The sequence below is a fragment of the Plecotus auritus genome (assembly GCF_963455305.1).
Source record: "Plecotus auritus genome assembly, chromosome: 5".
Taxonomy (NCBI): Eukaryota; Metazoa; Chordata; class Mammalia; order Chiroptera; family Vespertilionidae; genus Plecotus; species Plecotus auritus.
This window is the reverse complement of record NC_137776.1, coordinates 11,587,022-11,607,918: the sequence shown is the minus strand read 5'-3', so window position 1 is coordinate 11,607,918 and position 20,897 is coordinate 11,587,022. Positions and strand designations below refer to the sequence as shown.

Here is a 20,897-nt window from a genome sequence, read left to right as displayed (position 1 = left end):
GTTCGAAACCCAGTCGGGGCCAATGCAGGAGGCAGCAATCAACTCTCTAAAATCAATAAAAATATATCCTCGGGTGAGGATTTAAAAAAAAGAATTGCAAAAATACATTCATATAAAATTATTTATCTGGATTGATATTATAAAAAGTATGGCAAGTGCTGGCCAGGATGTGAAGAAAAGGAACCCTTGTGCACTGCTGCTGGGAATGCAGACTGGTGCAGCCACTACGGAAAACAATATGGAGTTTCCTCAAAAAATTAACTATGGAACTGCCATTTGACCCAGTGATCCCACTTCCAGGAATATATCCTAAAAACCAGAAACACCAATTAGAAAGATTATATGCACCCCTACGTTCACAGGAGGGCAATTTACAATAGCTAACCTCTGGAAACAGCCCAAGTGCCATCAGTAGCTGAGTGGATAAAAAAGCTGGGGAACGTTTACACCATGGAATACCAGGCAGCAGGTCCCTGCATGCTGTCTCTTACTCTTTGAGACCGCATGGAGGGACCCGGATAGTATTATGCTAAGCAAAATAAGGCGGTCAGAGAAAGACAAGTATCACATGGTCTCACTCATGTGTGGAATCTAATGAACAAATAAATTGGTGAACAATATAGATCCAGAGATATAGAAGCATAGAACAGACTGCAGAATCTCAGAGGAAGAGATCAACCAAAGAACTTGTATGCATATATGCATAACCTGTGGACACAGACAATAGGCTGATGAAGGCCTGGGGTGGGGGGATGAGGGTGCGGGAGAGGGGAGGGCTTTCTAGAAGGGGTCACTGGGGGGAAATGTGGGATATATGTAATACTTTCAATAATAAAGATTTAATTGTTTTTAAAAAGCTCCTTAAAACACAGTTTTAACTGAGGTAAGAGGATAACATCTGATTAGGGTGGTATTAATAAAATATGTAATATAATTGTTAAATATCATATGTAAAATATAGTGGACAAACATAAATAATAATAAATATTAAAATAATATGTTATTAAAACTCTCCCACAAATAAAAAGTGTGGCTCAGAAAGATTATTGAATTCACACATTTAAAGAAGAAATACCTGCTTTATATTAAAACCTTTTAGAAAACGAAGGCATTCCGAATTTACTTTATGAGGACAGCATATTTCTACCACTAAAAACTTATAAGATAATTGCAAGAAAATCAGACTATACACCAATATTTCTTATAAGCATAGATACAAAATTCCTAACAAAATGTAATAGAATCTAGCAGTATATAACAAGGTTATTATATGATGACTATTTGGGTTTATCCCAGACAAGGAAGATTTTTTTTAAATTTAAAAATCAATCATTATAATTCACCGTGGTAACAGAATAGAGGGGAATAATGATATTTTATCTCAATAGGTAAAAATAAAACATTTGAAACACTGAGCACCTTCTCGTGTCAAAAACTAGGAATGAATGGGCACCTTCTCAATTTCATAAAGGGGGGAAAAACCCAAAACAGCTAACATCCTACTAAATGGTGACATTTTTGCCTGCTCTTCTAAGGACATTTGTATTCATCATTGTAGAGAAGGTCCCAATCTTATTAATTAAGAATTAATATGACTAAATGAGACATTAGAGCCATAAGATTATAAACCAAGAAGCTTAACCCTCTCTATTTGCAGAGGACAGGACAGTCTATACAACAGAGAACACTTACTCCTGTTCTATGTGCTCTTTCATCAGTTCAGAGCCTGCATAGTTAGTGCACAGTTTGCAGAGTTTGTTGGAGAACCTAATGAGCAATGTAACAAACTAATCCAAAACAAAGGACTATTTTTGCTTTATCTACATCTTAAAATAAATATAAATAGCAGCAAGACCAAACAAGGTAAAATACTAAGTGGCTACAACTGCATATGGTACTATTTAGATCTACACAAGTCACTCAGGGGAAATTGAATTTTTGTAGAAATAATGGCTACAAAAGATAAGTTCCAAAAGCGAACCTCTTACAGGTAAAATTCAAGATTTGATTTGCCAATTAGTTTTCACCATGTATAATTTTTATATGAATAAGAATTGATGTGTCTGAAGATACTTTTAATACAATATAATGCAAGTTGGATCAGTAGAAATTATGTAACTGTGGTTTTAGAATAATGAAATTAAATTGGTTACAGGAATTTACTTGGTATAATTTCTTATACATACTTTAATTTGGAGACTAAAGGAGAGTAACTAACAAAAACTGGAGAAATTAAGATTTTTAGATTACAGTACAATATAGAGATTTCATGTGAGGCTGTCTGTAACTATGGGGAACATACATGGGTAAGTACACCAGAGTCAAGCTTCCCACATCAATAGTTTACTTGCCAGGTACCAGACTGAGTTTGCTTATCTTCTCAAAGTGGCGGGTTAGGGTAACGGTCCCAACAGATGAACAGCTGTTACTGCCAGTGAACAGCGGCACATCAGGCAAAGGACTATTTTTGTGTGTGTTTTTTAATTCACTGGCCTTATTTTTTAAAATATATTTTTATTGATTTCATAGAGAGAGGGAGAAAGAGATAGAAACATTGATGAGAGAGAATCATTGATTGGCTGCCTCCTGCAAACCCCACACTGGGGATCCAGCCTGCAACCTGGGCATGTGCCCTGACTGCAATCGAACTGTGACCTCCTGGTTCATAGGTAGATGCTCAACCACTGAGCCACACCAGCCAGGCAGGCACTGGTCTTTAATTTCAAATAGAGTGAAGGTGGGCAACATAGAGTTTCACAGGTATTTCTCTTTAGACAGCATTGAAGAGCTGTAACTTGATGCTTGTGAAGGCCTGTATTTGAATAGGCGTCTTTATTTAAAAATACAGTTAAACAGTTACTGAACAGACCGGCCTATGGAAGGTTTCCTATGAAAAATAATAGGTTTTGTGTATATAATGTATTTTATATGTTTATTCATAAAGACCTGCTTGTAATAAAGGTAAATTTTTAAAAAGATGCTTGTACCAGTCACCTCTTCTGTCCTGCCTCCCATTTTCTCAGTCCATTTCCCCGCAGCGACTGCAAGGCAACAGCCCCGAACTTGAGCGGCACTGGAGTCTTGTGCATTGTGTCCTAAGGCTTTTACATGACGTGGTCGGGACACCTGTGAGAAGGGATTGTCAGGTGTGGGTGCTCAAAACTGCAGATGTGGGGGATTAACGCCTCAGTGACAGTCCTGGACTTTGTGGAGTGTGGATCACTGAACATTTGTGTGTGTGTACACTGATAACAAAACATTCATTTCTCATAGGAATATACATAGAATGGAATTGCTGGGTCCCAGGAGGTACATCTTCTTACATTTAATAGAAACAGGTTTTCACAGTGCTTCTACCAGTCTCCCTTTCATCTTCTCCACAAACTCACTCACATTTGATACTAGAGGCCCGATGCACGAAATTCATGCAAGCGTAGGCCTTCCTTCCCCCGGCTGCCAGCACCGGCTTCTCTCTGGCACCCGGGACCCCGGCTTCACTCACAGCCCGGCTTCGTCCAGAAGGACATCCAATCTAATTAGCATATTACACTTTTATTATTATAGATTATTAACCCCTTTAATTTTAGCCATTCGTGGGTATTTCTGGTTATCTAATTGTTTATGATTTGTATCTTCCTGTAGACTAATGGTACTTAACATATGCCAATTAGACATTTAGATACACTCTTTTGTGAAGTACCAGTTTAAATTTTTAGCTATTTACCTGTGTGTGGGGGGTGTGGGGAGGTGAGGGAGAATGTCGGTCTTTATTTATTGAAGTTCTATATAATGTCTGTGTACTAGTCCTTTGCAGATATATGTATTGTGAATATTTTCTACAAGTCTCTGGTTTACATTTTACTCTCTTAAACATGTATTGTGATGGAAAGAATTTTTAATGGGATACAATGATTAATATTGTTTTTTATGATGATTGTTATTTACTCCTGTAAATTATTTACTCCTTCTCCAAGGTCATGAGATATTCTCCTTAAACTCTGATGCTCAAACGTGAGTGGGCATCAGCAGCATCTGTGAGGGGTTTTATTTTTTCTTAAAAAAAGAAAATTTTTTTTACTTACCTCCAGAATGTTTAGCTCTTTAGGTCTAGAAAGAGGCCTAAGAATTTGCATTTTTTAACAACTTTCAGATGATGCTGATTCTGGTGGTCTGAGGATCACACTTGGAAAACCACTTTATCTTTGAGAAGTTTACCTCTTACATTTAGATATACAATAAGCCTGGACTTGATTTTTGTGTGTGCTATGAAATGGGGATAAAAGTTAATTTTTTCCATGTTAGTCCATTGACCAATAACAATGATATGCGGCATCAATGATGTTGTCATTTAAGTGCCTATATGTATACTGCCCTGTTGCTGAAGTCCTTAGGAACAAGTATATACCAGGCATTGCAGGACAATAACTAAATATTTAGGCAGCATTTTCAGAACATATTAGGGAAATATCAAAATCTTCTTAAAAACATATAACAATGAGTTTCTTCACCGACTTTCTATCTGATAATAAGAGCCCTGACAAAATGAATTAGAAAAAGAAAGAAAATATTAAATGCAATCTACAAAAAAAGGCACCTGGCAGGTATGTGAATTTTATCACTATCTAGTGATTGCTAGGACAGGTGAGCACTATTAAGCAGAATAACCAATAAATGTTCATGGACCAAGAATTCTCATCAGATTTAATTGAGGAGTTAGGTTATATCTAACACACAGGTGTTGTGTATTGTTGCTTGTTGTATAGGTTTAGTTTTAATACTTTAGGTATCTTTATAAATTAAAAACCAGTTGAAATATTTTCATGGATGTACAGGTCTCACTGCCTAGGTCTGACATAATCATTGCAGCCAATATTCTGGTGCTCAGATTGAGCAAAGCCACATAAGTAGTGCAAATATATAGTAGATAATACAGAGTTTTTAACAATATGTTTTCATTGAATTTTTTTAGACAGAGAGCAAGGAGGAGGGAGAGTGAGATAGAAACATCGATGAGAGAGACATCGATCAACTGCCTCCTGCATGTCCTCCTAATGGGGAATGAAGCTGCTACCTGGGCATGTCCCCTGACCAGGAATTGAACCTGGGACCTCTTGGTTCATGGCTTGGTGCTCAACCACTGAGCCACACTGGCTGGAAAGAGAAAACATTTGAGACTCATTCCATCCTTGTATTTTCCCTCACATGAGAATTATCACAGTTTCTCAAGTTACGTTTTGTGCCATCATTCCAAAAATAAAATCCATACTTGTGATTTACATATTACACACAGGAATTTAAGGGTCACGCAATAAAACAATGCTTTAGATTTCAAAGTGAGTCAGGAAGGAAAGACTGAGATGATAGAGATGATATTGAATGGACAGGGACTATGAGAAAATGGAGAGGAGGCTGGGACTGTGCTGGAGGCTAAATGGAGAATGACTGCTAAGACATGCAGAAGGAGAAACAAGGAAGGACAAGATATGGAAACAAGTCAAGGGCCCATCGATAGAGGAGTGGATAACAAAGTGGTAGTGCAGATATACAGTGGAATATTAGCCATAAAAAATGAAATCTTACCATTTGTGACAGCAGGGGTGGGTCTAGAAGGTATTATGCTAAGAGAAATAAGCCAGTCAGAGAAAAATAAATACTACATGACTTCACTTATCCATGGAATCTAAAGAACAAATTGAAACAAACTCATAGATACGGGGAACGAAGTGACAGTTACCAGAGGAGAGGAGGACTGGATGAGTGGGTGAAAAAAGTAGAGAGATTAAGAAGTAAAACTGAGTCCAGCTGGCCAGGCTCAGTGATTGAGCAACGACCTGTGAACCAGGAGGTCATGGTTCGATTCTGGTTAGGGCACATACCGGGGTTGTGGGCTTGAGCCCCAGTGTGGGGTGTGCAGGAGGCAGCCGATCAATGATTATCTCTCATCATTGATGTTTCTATATTTCTCTCTCCCTCTTCCTACCTTTGTAAATCAATAAAAATATTTTTTAAAAAAAGAAGTATAATTGGCAGTTACAAAATAGTCGCAGGGATGTAAAGCACAACACAGGGAATACAGTTAGTAATACTGTAGTAACTATATAAGGTGCCAGGTGGGTACTGAAAATACTGGGGGAACACTTTGTAGGGACATAGTTGTCTCATCACTATGCTGTACACCTGACACTAATACTACTAAATAGAAACTCCTTATAAGGATATGACTGTTTTACCACTATGTTATACACCTAAAACTAATACTAAATAATCTTTAACATAAACTAATTGAAAAGTAAGTTTAAAAAAAAACTAGGAAAAAGCAAAATGGGGAGGAAGAGGGCATGGATGGGGAGAAAAGGGAGCCCAGTAAGACGCACAGAATGCTAGAGGGAAAGCTGACAAGATTAGAAAACATTTACTTCTTTCAACCCAGTTATTTTACAGATAAGAAAACGGAGGCCAGAATGCTGAGGTGTTTTTCCAATTCACTGCATCCAGCAGGTGTCTCATCCAGGAATGTATCTTGACACTCAGTCCTAAGATCCTTTTAGGGCAAGACACTTGCTTTGAAGAACAAGAAGCACTCACATCAGATACACAGAGAGGCTGGAGGCCAGAAAGAGGATAGAAAAACGGGAAGCAAAGTGGGAAGAAAAGGAAGAAGCTCAGGAAAAGGCACATGACTGTAAGAGGCAGTGGATTTCTCTCGCAGGGAAGTTGAGGTCACTGCTGGTGGGGAGTGGGAATTCAGATGAGTGTGTGAGACTGTGTGGGAGGGGAACTCTGGTCTGGGTTCTGAGGAGAGCTTTAGAGGACAGAGAAATTCCAGAGCTCTGGTGGTGTCTGAGGAAGCACCACGTAACGGCTGTTAGAAAGAACATGAGCATGCCTGTAGCCTAAGCACCAGTGGATCAAGAGGAGGGATTTCCAGGGAGGTGTGAAGGCACAGGGGGAAATGGGCGTCCTGCCCTGGCCAGTGAGGCTGTTCATGGAGTGTAGTCCCGAGCACCAAAAGGGGGGCAGGACAGTTAACAAGATGAGGTGCTCCGGGAGTGGTCACACCTGAGAGGGGTCTGGAAAGGTTCTGACATTTCCCAGGTGTGTTAACCTAGATGCACAAGAGCAATGGACAGAGCTTGCTTAAGGCCAAGATACACCTTTTAGACCTGGAGCATGACTACCCATTGGGACCTGCCTAGTTAGCAAGTTATGACCAGGCCACCCTGTGAGGTTACCTTCTGTCACTGAACTTGTCAGATTGACCACACGGCGCTTTCTAAAATTGAGGTATATGAGGCAAGTCTGAGGTAAAGATGAGGTAGGGAAGCGTGCAGCTTCAAAAGGTTGATAATAAGAGATGTTCAGTAACTAGTAGTTTGCCCTGCCATGTAGGTTGGTTTAAAAATGTTTCTGCTAAAACTTTATTATGGGCAAGTCCCCTCATTTAAATTCTTTAAGGAAGAAGTAGAAGGTTCTCATAAGCCTGCAGGGTCTTAATTGTCTTTGGCTCAACATAATTCAAATGCTAAGGCTCAAAATAAGACAAATGCTAAAGTGGCACATTCTGAGGTGGCCTGTTCTGAAACCCTACAATAGCCATAGAGTAATTTAGCTTATCAGCTTGTTAGCACCAATAGAAGTTTTTTGGGTTTTTTTGTATTCATGCAATTATCCCATTCTTTTCTCCTAAAATTCTCTTCCTCTCACCCTGTAATCAGGACACTATGTGCATTTCTGCTTGAATCTGTGCTTCCCAAATTGCAATATTTTGATCCCAAATTAACCCTTTTTGCCTTGAATTTTGTCTTTTTAATTTTAGGATAAGATAATCTTAATTTTTTTCCAAAATATTTTAAGAATTAGCCTTAGATAATTTGTTTACTTGTTTACAAATAAATAACAAAATAGCCAAAGCACATTTATCTAGAAGTTACAAAGGAAAACAACATTTTAAGAGTCTTTTAAACACGATAAGAATGAAAGAACAGGGTCAGCATGGCCAACAAACACCAGTGTATGACAAAATAAGTTGAAAGATCCCAGCAGGGCCCATAAGAAGGAAATCTTGGGACCAATAAGAAGGAAATCTTGGATAAAGAACTCCAAAATGTTCTATTAATTTAATTTCACACAAATTACCACTGTTTTTTAAAAATTATAATGGGAGATTAACAGCATAACCCTCTGTGTAAACTTCATGCTTATTAGCATATACTTTAATCCTAAATAAATCTGTGTAAGATTCTCATTTCACCAAGTAGAAATACAAGCAATGATTTCTGATACCTTAAACAATTATGTTAAAATCTGTCTAATGAAAAAAATCATTGGATGCCTGAACACAATCATTCAATCATTCAAACTTACTTATTGAGCACCTTGCCAGGAGGCATTCTGCTGGAGTTGGGGACCCAGTACAGCAGAGGTATACAGACCTAACACCCTGAGCAAATCACTGGAGCCAAGATTCTGAGTGGGCAACATCAGTTAAGGGTTGGGACTTTGTGTCAAGAAGGCTTGTTTTCTCTAGTCCGTACATTATAATAAAACCCAGCACACCAAGGCTTATAGTCCTTAGTTTATGTGCTTCCTTCTTAAGTAGAATAAAAGCTCCTGAATAAAATGATTGCCTTGTAGACCACTAGATATTCAAGAGCAGCCGTGGGCAAACTACGGCCTGCGGGCCGGATCAGGCCCGTTTGGCTGTTCAATCTGGCCCGTGGAGCCGAAAGAGCGGAGGGTTCTCTTGCTCTCCCCTCTGCTCCTTCACCAGCAGCAGTGTTAACATGGCAACGTCGGGAAACACGGCCGCAGCTCCTTCTTCTGAGAAGGAACTACCTCTCAGTCTTCCAGAGGCTCCTTGTAATGCCTGCGGACGCGTCCCCCGACATCACCCTGGGAATGCGTAGACACCTTATCGTGGTGATGTAGGGAGACACGCCCCTGGAGAGCACAGTATCAGAGCATTAGCTAAAAAGGAGACCAACAACACTGTTCCCACTGAAGTTGATGTTTTCAAGACCAAAAACCTTTCAACCCAGTCTACATTGCCATCTACATCTACGTCCCGGGCATAATTTGGAAGTTGCACTAAAGAAAATGTTTAATTTACTGTTTACACATTTTGTTCTTTTCTATTTGTTTTAGTTTTAAATTATTTTATTATATTTAAGTTTAATTTGAAAGGCTTTTGTACCTTTCCTTTGTTAGGAAATTTTATTTTGCCTTTGCCATCTTCAATATAAGGTATGTTATTGTGCTATGATTCCTCCATTTTTTGAAGTTTCAAATTATAATGATTATTGTTTACATTCTTCTTGTTAAAATGTTTGAAATGAATAAAACTATTGAAATAGAAAAAAAAAGACCTTACCCTTTTATGTAATGATGTTTACTTTGAATTTATATTAGTTCACACAAACACTCCATCCATGCTTTTGTTCCGGCCCTCCGGTTCAGCTTAAGAACCCATTGTGGCCCTCGAGTCAAAAAGTTTGCCCACCCCTTCTCAAGAGTGTCGCAAGATGCTTGTATCCAGGCAGGTGCTGAGTGACTTTTGGGTAAGTATTCATTTGGGTATATAGCAATGCAAGTCAGAGGAGATTTTTATTTATGTTTCCAGGTTCCTGTGGTCTCTGTGATGGCTACTGGCTCTTCCCTAAGGATTATGGAGTAGTAGTTTATACTGCTATACAGGGCAACCATAGGAGATTCTGAAAATCAAATGAAGCCGCCAATGAGATGTCAGAGATATCAATGAGGTGGGGTGGGGCTTAGATAGAAGAAGAGTATTTGAATTTGGCAAGGGAAGGACAGAGTGACAGGAAAGAGCAGGGACAAAGAACATTAGGTAGGAATTGGAAAGCCATTTAGTTTTATGCTTTTATTGCCTGAATGAGAAGGAAATATCTCCAGAGGGAAACTGACTTTTCAATGGCACATAAGACTTATTCCACAGAGGCTGAGTCAGAGAAAGATGAACAGAATGAAGGCTGGTAACAAGGGGAGAAGTTGAAAGTCAGAAGTGGAGGGGAAATAAGAGGTGAATCAGTGTCTAGAGTTTAGGGAAGGAGCACTTTTTTTTTTTTCCTGGCCTGTTGGCAGAAGAAGGAAGTCAGAATAGAGACAGAAGCCAAAGGCAAACATTCCTGAGAAAGAAATACCATCTGTAAGTGAAATGCTGCTTCTGCAAATTTCATTGCTAGCTGTTCTCCTCCCAGCTGGTGACAGTGAAGATGGTAAGAACTCTGGCCACTGCCCTGTTGGGTACAAAAGGGTGTGTGTGTGTGTGTGTGTGTGTGTGTGTGTGTGTGTGTGTGTGTTTCTGTGTGGTGCGGCGTCCTCAGAACATACCTGGAGAGGAGAATGTCGGCACAGTCCTGAGTATCCCGTACTCTGGGACCCTGAGCCCTTCTGAAGGTTGTTTGTAAAGCATGGGGCCCTGGGCAGCTGAATGCTGCTGAGGTAGCCATGGCTCCCCTTATCTCCAGATTCTGAGTGTTTCCTTCCTGGCACCTTTCTTCATTCTCTCTCCTTCCCGATGCCTTTTCTTCTCCTCAGTCTATCTGTTCTGTTGCCTCAGCCTTCCAGGAGGAGGTCTCCTTCAAAATGATCCACAGCTCATCCTTCTACAACCATTCCTGGGTGAGAAGTGGGGGCTCTGCTTGGTTAGGTGACTTGCAGACTCATGGCTGGGACAGCAACTCTGGCAGAATTATTTTCCTGCATCCTTGGTCCAAGGGCAACTTGAGCAAGGAAGAGATAAAAGAATTCGAAGAATTCTTCCGTGGGTTCTTCATTACAATGCCTCAAGTAATTCAAAGGCATGCCCGTCAATGGAAGTTTAAATGTAAGTTCAATTCCCAAAATGGGGAGGTGCAATGTGCTGGGTGAGGGGTGTGTGTGTCTCAATGAGTTCCTTATTCCAATTTCCGCCACATTCAATCTCTTCAGCATCCTCTGTCTGTATATTTATTGTAACCTATTGCATTTCATTCACCCTAAGTTATTATAATCACAACTCTTTCACACTAAGTGCTTCCTTATTCTCTTGCTCTCACCATTTATGTTACCTTTTTCAACAATTTGCTTACTTCAATTTCCAAAAAAAAAAAAAAGTCCTTTTTTCCTCCATCTTCAACAATCACCAATTACACTTTTTCTGAACTTCTGATCAAACCAAAATTTGTTCTATTATCTCAAAGCCCACAAACTTTTTCTATTTCCTTTTTTTGCTCCCACTAATTTCATCTTTTTATTCCCACTTTCCTCTAATTTACAATTCCTCTTTCCTAGATCCCTTTGAGATTCAGGTAACAACGGGCTGTGAGCTGCACCCTGGGGAAGCCATAGTAGACTTCTATCGATTTGCTTATCAAGGATCAGAGCTCCTGCACTTGCAGAACAATTCACTGTTGCCATCTCCAAAGGGTGGAACAAGAGCTCAGGATGTGTGCAGACTATTCAATGAAAGCCATGCCAGCAAGAAAATAGCACTGAGGATGCTCAGTGACACCTGCCCACGCTTACTCTTGAGTATCCTTGATGCAGGGAAGGCAGATCTCCAGAGAGGTCAGTCCCAAATCCTTCCTCCAAGAATTTTCTATTCTAAAATTATACCTTCCCACCATCCCTTTAAATTGAGGATAAAGAGTCAGGAGAGAGAAGGATAATGCGTGAATTCCCAGTATGTGATAGATGTGTTCCTCTAAGCCCGAGGTCAGCAAACTGTGGCTCACGAGCCACATGCGGCTCTTTGGCCCCTTGAATGTGGCTCTTCCACAAAATACCATGGCCTTGGTGAGTCTATTTTGAAGAAGTGGCATTAGAAGAAGTTTAAGTTTAAAAAATTTGGCTCTCAAAGAAATTTCAATCGTTGTACTGTTGATATTTGGCTCTGTTGACTAATGAGTTTGCCGACCACTGCTCTAAGCTGATGTGAAGACATGAACCTCCAAGTCTGTGTCAGAGTCCTTACCTAAATATCTTTCCTGTCCTCTGCAGTAAAACCAGAGGCCTGGCTCTCCACTGGCCCCAATCCCTGTCCTCACCATCAGATGCTGGTTTGCCACGTCTCTGGCTTCCATCCAAAGCCAATTTGGGTAAAGTGGATGCGAGGTGAACAGGTACAGCAGGGCACTCAACAGTGTGGTATCTTGCCCAATGCTGATGGGACATGGTACCTTCAGGTTTTCTTGGAGGTGGAAGCCACTGAGACATCTGGCCTATATTGCCGGGTGACACACAGCAGCCTAGGAGGCCAGCACATCCTCCTCTACTTGGGTAAGGAAAAACTGGGGCCCCACTGGGAATGGGAGTAGAAGGTCCACAGCTGAGCAGGAGAGCCAAGTAAAACATTTGGGAGTTATGGCCTCCAGACCCAAAAGAATGAAAATAATTAATTCAATAAATGGAAGAGTAGAAAATGAGGAAGATGTTTAGGGTTAGATGAAAGATTCAACTCTGAAGAGGAAACAAGAACAACGACTAGTGAGGCGAACACGCTAATAAAGAGGGCAGACCAGGGAAATGCAGTAAACGGGGTGGGTTTGAAATAACACCTCGTGTGCACCCAAACCCACAGAACGTCACCATAGCTCCATGGGCTTGATCCTCTTGGCAGTGATGGTGCCCCTGGTGCTCCTGACAGCTCTTGCATTCTGGCTTAGGAAGCGCTGGTGAGTGTTTTGTGCCCATTTTTCCTGTTCTTTCACCCACTCCCTACTTGTCTTCCACCTTTCTTCTCTCTCTCTCTCTCTCTCTCTCTCTCTCTCCCTCTCTCTCTCTCTCTCTCTCTCTCGTTAGTTCTTTCCTCAGTCCCCTTCCTTTTACTTTCAATGCTCACCTCCACCTCATGCAGAGTAACTTTCCTCTCTGTTCTTACTAGGTCACACTGAGAGCCTCCTGCCAGTCTTCTTCCTTTGGAATGAGGTTCCAGCAGCCCTGGGGTTCCAGACATATTTTTACGAAGCATGGCGATAATGTTTGTTCAGCTCTCCATGTACAACTTTGGTTGCTTATGTGTTGTTATTTGCGTGTTTAATGATTAGTTATTAATATAAGCTAAAGGTAATTTTGCAGGACTTGCTTTCGGACCTGGTTCTGAGATTATTTTGTTGTTGTTGATTTTTTACAGAGAGGAAGGAGGAGAGATAGAGAGTTAGAAACATCGACAAGAGAGAAGTATCAATCAGCTGCCTCCTGCACACCCCCTACTGGGGATGTGCCTGCAACCAAGGTACATGCCCTTGACTGGAATCAAACCTGGGACCCTTGAATCCACATGCCAACTCTCTATCCACTGAGCCAAACAGGTTAGGGCCCTGGTTCTGAGTTTATAAAACTCTTATTTTAACTCTGGATAAAATGAGATCCAAGCAACCTCTACATATTGAAAAATTAATGAATCACAGAACCATTTCAAATATCACTTCTTTATGGGGGCCTTCCCTGCTTCACAAGACTGTGATAAAGTTCCTGTTTAAAATTAGCCCTTTGGCACTGGCAGTTAAAGTTGTTTGTGTCTTGTACCTTTTTCTTCTTCTTTAAATCTCAGGCTCTATTTCTCCCAAATCCACAGGATATGCTTGGTTGCCATACAATTCATTTACCTACAAATTCACATTGTCCTTACAACCAGACATTACAAGTTCCATTTACAAGACTATGTAAAGAATAAAGTTATCCCATTCCTATTTTAAATTACTTTAGATTAAGGATATATGAAACTCTACAGAAAAATGTGAATTAGACAAACATGCACAACAGAGTGAAAGGAAAAACTGTACAAAGTGGCATTCAGGCTGTAAAATACCCTTGTAACGTGTAGGGATGGAGACACAAGAAAGTTAAGTGTGAGGCAAAGGAAAGAACGCGGATTTAACAGAACTCAAGTCATCCAAAACAGGCCTGTGTGTTTTTCAACCGTGTCTTTAACTTCTTCTTCCTGCCTTTTTAACTAACTCACCTGACTTCAGTTTTACCTTTCCTGTACTTCTGATAGAGCAGTTCTCTGGTGAAATGGCAAAGTCAAAGGCAAAGAATCAAAGTTCTCAGTAAACCAACCAGAACATTTAGATCCTGAATAACTGGGCTATTACTGACTTAGAAGCCACATGGACTAATTCCAAGTAAATTCGTTTTGAACAAAAAAGGAGCCAAAATTCATCGGTCTCACTAACTCACCTGACACACTTATGTTTGAATTTATCTAACCTCCCTAAATACACCTCCATTTTATCTTGAACAGGGCATGCTTTTGATTACTTAGATATTTTAAAGTTGTTACTTAGATATTTTAAAGTTGCATGAGTATAAGAAGTCCTTTCAGAAGATGTATTGCTACCACTAGGTTTTCCTTGATAGGATATGTCTGGATTAACTGACATAGTAACCCTCTAAACTGTACCCCTTTAACAAGTATTTAAGTTTTTTCTCCTTTTATCATGTTTAAGAACATTAAATCATTGCATCGTAAGGTAGTATATGAAGACCTCAGAAGGATGCTTGAAACCACACAGTTTGCTGAAACTCACCTTTTAAAAGAGCCGCTCCTTAATTTTACTACCTCACCCAGACTTGACATACTGGTGACACAGACATTGGCAGTAACTGTATTAGGATGAGCCTAACTCCAAAACTGGATGGATTTTTCAAAGGTTCCTGTTGCTTATGCCCAAAGCTGTCCTTTGCCTGTTTTCCCCACTGTGTGGAATGTTGGATGGACAACTAGCAAAACCTGTAGGTAACATCTCAGTGCCAATGACATAAAGAAAATGTCAGTCGCAAGATTCTGTGACTACGGATTGCTATTCAATGGATTACGCTCCTGGCAAACTACTAACCCGGACCAAGTCCACGAGACAACAACATCACAAAAGCAAATGAGGAAATCCATGCACCGTCATTTGAGGATGTCTGGGACTATGATACGGTGATGATGAACGGTAGGATGATACCTGTGGTAAAGGGAGATCATGTGACAAATACTGTGCAGAAAACCAAAGGGGCTGCTTCCTCCTAGCTAGCAATCAACACTGGGTAGCTTCCTATTGGCTGACTGACTTTCAAACCAACTTCCGATGATGGGTGAGAACTTAGTAAGCATTCCTCTCCAGACTACAATTAAGACAGGCCCAGCTCCAGCTGCCACCTCGCTGGTCCCTCGCGGCCCACGCCTCCACCTGAGGGCTCTGGCAGCAGAGGCCTGGGGCAGCGGACCTTGGTTCCAGCCACTGTGTGACTTCACCCCGCTGAGCCTCAGTTGTCTCAGCGATGAGATGGGTTGAACACGCCCTAACCCCCAGCCTTGTCGTTGGGACTTGATGAGATAAATCCCAGAGCCTGGCACACAGTAAGTGTTCAATAGATGGCAATGCCCTCTCTCTGGGTGGGACCTATGGCGATACTAGCCCCACGCCTCCCGTGGAAGGGTCTAGATCTGCTCTGTCCACCAGAAAAGTCATGAACCCCATGTGGCTACTGAACACTGGAAATGTGGCCAGTGAGAACTGAGATTTGCCATCAGTGTGAAACATACACCGGATTCTGGCAACCTGGTACGTAAAAGGAATGCAAAATACCTCATGAATAATGTTTTATATTGACTACATGTTGAAATGACATATGTCTGGTACATTGGGTTACATGAAACATATTATTGCATTTAAAAATTACATCATTTAAGTTGTTTCTTGAATAAAATAGAAACTTAACTCAATGAGTACTTTTCAGTTCACAAATGTCTTTGGATATGCTGCTGTTAAGAGGACACACTCCTCTGTTTATACTATCTGAGAGTATGTTTTTCTTTTTCTGTTTTTTAATCCTCATTGGAAGATATTTTCCCATTGATTTAGAGAGAGAGAGTGGAAGAGAGAGGGAAAGACAGGGAGGAACATCAATATGAGAGAAACACATTGACCTGTTGCCTCCTGCATGCATGAGCCCTGACCAGGGCCAGGGCAGGGGAGGAGCCTGCAACCAAGGTACGTGCCCTTAACTGGAATCGAACCCAGGACCCTTCAGTCCACAGGCCAACACTATCCACTGAACCAAACCGGGTAGGGCTAATTTTCTTTTTTTAATATTAATTTTTTAACTTTAGAGAGGAAGGGAGAGGGAGAGAGAGACAGAAACATCAATAATGAGAGAGAATCACTGATCAGCTGCCTCCTACATGCCCTCTACGGGGGATTGAGCCTGCAACCCAGGCCATGTGCCCTGACAGGGATGAAAGGTCGATGCTCAACCACTGAACCACACCACCAGGGCGAGTCCTAGGTTTTTAATTATTCAATTTGTTTGAAGCTATCTTCTTTTAAAATTTAAACATTATTTTTAAAAATTGGTTTTAAGAATGGGGGTGGGAGAGAGAGAGAGAGAGAGAGAGAGAGAGAGAGAGAGAGAGAGAACAAGAGAGAAAGGAAGACAGAGAGAGAGAGGGAGAGAGAGAGAGGAAGGAGAAAGAGAGGGAGAAACATCGATGTGAGGGAGAAACACTCATTAGTTGCTGGCACCTGATCAGGGCCTGAACCTGCAACCTCATGTGCCCTCACCAGAACTGAACCGCCACCTTGTTGGTGTTTGGGACGGTGCTCCAACCACTGAGCGAAACTGGCTAGGGCGACAGTTACTACTTTTGAAAAGAAATAACTGATGATGTGATTACTGGAGAGTTCTTGGTTTCTTGACAAAATACTCCAAATAAAATATGAGACAAGCATTGCAAAGGCCCTGGCCGGATGGCTCAGCTGCTTGGAGCGTTGTCCCATACCCTGAAAGGTTTCAGGTCCGATCACGGTCAGGGCACACACCGAGGCTGTGGGTTCGAAATCCAGGCGGGGCCAATGCAGGAGGCAGCAATCAGTGTTTCTCTCTCTCTAAAGTCAATAAAAATATATCCTCGGGTGAGGATTTAAAAAAAAGAATTGCAAAAATACATTCATATGAAATTATTTATCTGGATTGATATTATAAAAAGTATGGCAAGTGCTGGCCAGGATGTGGAGTAAAGGAACCCTCGTGCACTGCTGCTGGGAATGCAGACTGGTGCAGCCACTACGGAAAACAATATGGAGTTTCCTCAAAAAATTAAATATGGAACTGCCATTTGACCCAGTGATCCCACTTCTAGGAATATATCCTAAAAACCAGAAACACCAATCAGAAAGAATATATGCACCCCTACGTTCACAGGAGGACAATTTACAATAGCTAACCTCTGGAAACAGCCCAAGTGTCATCGGTAGATGAGTGGATAAAAAAGCTGGGGTACGTTTACACCATGGAATACCAGGCAGCAGGTCCCTGCATGCTGTCTCTTACCCTTTGAGACCGCATGGAGGGACCCGGAGAGTACTATGCTAAGCGAAATAAGCCGGTCAGAGAAAGACAAGTATCACATGGTCTCACTCATGTGTGGAATGTAATGAACAAATAAATTGGTGAAAAATATAGATCCAGAGATATAGAAGCATAGAACAGACTGCAGAATCTCAGAGGAAGAGATCAACCACAGAACTTGTATGCATATATGCATAACCTGTGGACACAGAAAATAGGCTGATGAAGGCCTGAGGTGGGGGGTGAGGGTGCGGGAGAGGGGAGGGCTTTCTAGAAGGGGTCACTGGGGGGAAATGTGGGATATATGTAATACTTTCAATAATAAAGATTTAATTGTTTTTAAAAAGCTCCTTAAAACACAGTTTTAACTGAGGTAAGAAGATAACATCTGATTAGGTTGGTATTAATAAAATATGTAATATAATTGTTAAATATCATATGTAAAATATAGTGGAAAACATAAATAATAATAAATATTAAAATAATATGTTATTAAAACTCTCCCACAAATAAAAAGTGTGGCTCAGAAAGATTATTGAATTCACACATTTAAAGGAGAAGAAATACCTGCCTTATATTAAAACCTTCTAGAAAACGAAGAAGGCATTCCTAATTTACTTTATGAGGACAGCATATTTCTACCACTAAAAACATACAAGATAATTGCAAGAAAATCAAACTATACACCAATATTTCTTATAAACATAGATACAAAATTCCTAACAAAATGTAATAGAATCTAGCAGTATATAAAAAGGTTATTATATGATGACTATTTGGGTTTATCCCAGACAAGGAAGATTTTTTTAAAATTTAAAAATCAATCATTATAATTCACCGTGGTAACAGAATAGAGGGGAATAATGATATTTTATCTCAATAGGTAGAAATAAAACATTTGAAACACTGAGCACCTTCTCGTGTCAAAAACTAGGAATGAATGGGCACCTTCTCAATTTCATAAAGGGGGAAAAACCCCAAAACAGCTAACATCCTACTAAATGGTGACATTTTTGCCTGCTCTTCTAAGGACATTTGTATTCATCATTGTAGTGAAGGTCCCAATCTTATTAATTAAGAATTAATATGACTAAATGAGACATTAAAGCCATAAGATTATAAACCAAGAAGCTTAACCCTCTCTATTTGTAGAGGACAGGACAGTCTATACAACAGAGAACACTTACTCCTGTTCTATGTGCTCTTTCATCAGTTCAGAGTCTGCATAGTTAGTGCACAGTTTGCAGTTTGTTGGAGAACCTAATGAGCAATGTAACAAACTAATCCAAAACAAAGGACTATTTTTGCTTTATCTACATCTTAAAATAAATATAAATAGCAGCAAGACCAAACAAGGTAAAATACTAAGTGGCTACAACTGCATATAGTACTATTTAGATCTACACAAGTCACTCAGGGGAAATTGAATTTTTGTAGAAATAATGGCTACAAAAGATAAGTTCCAAAAGCGAACCTCTTACAGGTAAAATTCAAGATTTGATTTGCCAATTAGTTTTTACCGTGTATAATTTTTATATGAATAAGAATTGATGTGTCTGTAGATACTTTTAATAAAATATAATGCAAGTTGGATCAGTAGAAATTATGTAACTGTGGTTTTAGAATAATGAAATTACATTGGTTACAGGAATTTACTTGGTATAATTTCTTATATATACTTTAAAATTTGGAGATTAAAGGAGAGTAACTAACAAAAACTGGAGAAATTAAGATTTTTAGATTACAGTACAATATAGAGATTTCATGTGAGGCTGTCTGTAACTATGGGGGACATACATGGGGTAAGTACACCAGAGTCAAGCTTCCCACATCAATACTTTACTTGCCAGGTACCAGACTGAGTGTGCTTATCTCCTCAAAGTGGTGGGTTAGGGTAACGGTCCCAACAGATGAACAGCTGTTACTGCCAGTGAACAGCGGCACATCAGGCAAAGGGCTATTTGTGTGTGTGTGTGTTTTTAATTCACTGGCCTTATTTTTTAAATATATTTTTATTGATTTCAGAGAGAGAGGGAGAAAGAGATAGAAACATTGATGATAGAGAATCATTTATTGGCTGCCTCCTGCAAACCCCACACTGGGGATCTAGCCTGCAACCTGGGCATGTGCCCTGACTGCAATTGAACTGTGACCTCCTGGTTCATAGGTCGACGCTCAACTGCTGAGCCACACCAGCCAGGCAGGCACTGGTCTTTAATTTCGAACAGAGTGAAGGTGGGCAACATAGAGTTTCACAGGCATTTCTCTTTAGACAGCATTAAAGAGCTGTAACTTGATGCTTGTGAAGGTCTGTATTTGAATAGGCATCTTTATTTGAATACATGGGAGTTAAACGGTTACTGAACAGACCAGTCTATGAAAGATTTCCTATAAAAAATAATAGGTTTTGTGTATATATTTTATATGTTTATTCATAAAGACCTGCTTGTAATAAAGGTAAATTTTTACAAACCTGCTTGTATCAGTCACCTCTTCTGTCCTGCCTCACATTTTCTCAGTCCTTTCTCACCCTCCTCCCCCGCCAGCGACTGCAAGGCAACAGCCCCGAACTTGAGTGGCACTGGAGTCTTGTGTATTGTGTCCTAAGGCTTTTACATGACGTGGTCGGGACACCTGTGAGAAGGGATTGTCAGGTGTGGGTGCTCAAAACTGCAGATGTGGGGGATTAACGCCTCGGTGACAGTCCTGGACTTTGTGGAGTGTGGATCACTGAACATTTTTGTGTGTGTATACTGATAACAAAACATTCATTTCTCATAGGAATATACATAGAATGGAATTGCTGGGTCCCAGGAGGTACATCTTCTTACATTTAATAGAAACAGGTTTTCACAGTGCTTCTACCAGTCTCCCTTTCATCTTCTCCACAAACTCACTCATATTTGATACTAGAGGCCCGATGCACGAAATTCGTGCAAGAGTAGGCCTTCCTTCCCCCGGCTGCCAGCACCGGCTTCCCTCTGGCACCCGGGACCCGGGCTTCACTCACAGCCCGGCTTTGTCCGAAGAGATGCCTGGTCTAATTACATATTATACTTTTATTACTATAGATTATTAACCCCTTTAATTTTAGCCATTCGTGGGTATTTCTGGTTATCTAATTGTTGTTTATGATTTGTATCTTCCTGTTGACTAATGGTACTTTACATATGCCAATTAGTCATTTAGATACACTCTTTTGTGAAGTACCAGTTTAAATTTTTAGCTATTTACCTGTGTGTGTGTGGGGTGGGGGGGTGAGGGAGAATGTCGGTCTTTTTCTTATTTATTTGAAGTTCTATGTAATGTCTGTGTACTAGTCCTTTGCTGAATATATGTATTGTGAATATTTTCTACCAGTCTCTGGTTTACATTTTACTCTCTTAAACTCGTATTGTGATGGAAAGAATTTTTAATGGGATACAATGATTAATATTGTTTTTTATGATGATTTTTATTTACTCCTGTAAATTATTTACTCCTTCTCAAAGGTCATGAGATATTCTCCTTAAACTGTGATACTCAAACGTGAGTGGGCATCAGCAGCATCTGTGAGG

At 40.3% G+C, this 20,897-nt stretch overlaps 1 protein-coding gene across 1 annotated transcript; it reads left to right on the top strand.

Moving 5' to 3' along the window:
- Positions 1 to 9,521: 9,521 nt before the first annotated feature.
- Positions 9,522 to 12,317, top strand: LOC308249584 (T-cell surface glycoprotein CD1a-like; the record flags this gene model as incomplete). The annotated part of the gene is made up of 4 exons (XM_080671135.1): positions 9,522 to 9,557; positions 10,738 to 10,846; positions 11,293 to 11,568; positions 12,001 to 12,317. The coding sequence occupies 4 exons, from the start codon at positions 9,522 to 9,524 to the stop codon at positions 12,315 to 12,317; spliced, it is 738 nt and encodes a 245-aa protein (XP_080527261.1).
- Positions 12,318 to 20,897: the final 8,580 nt, after the last annotated feature.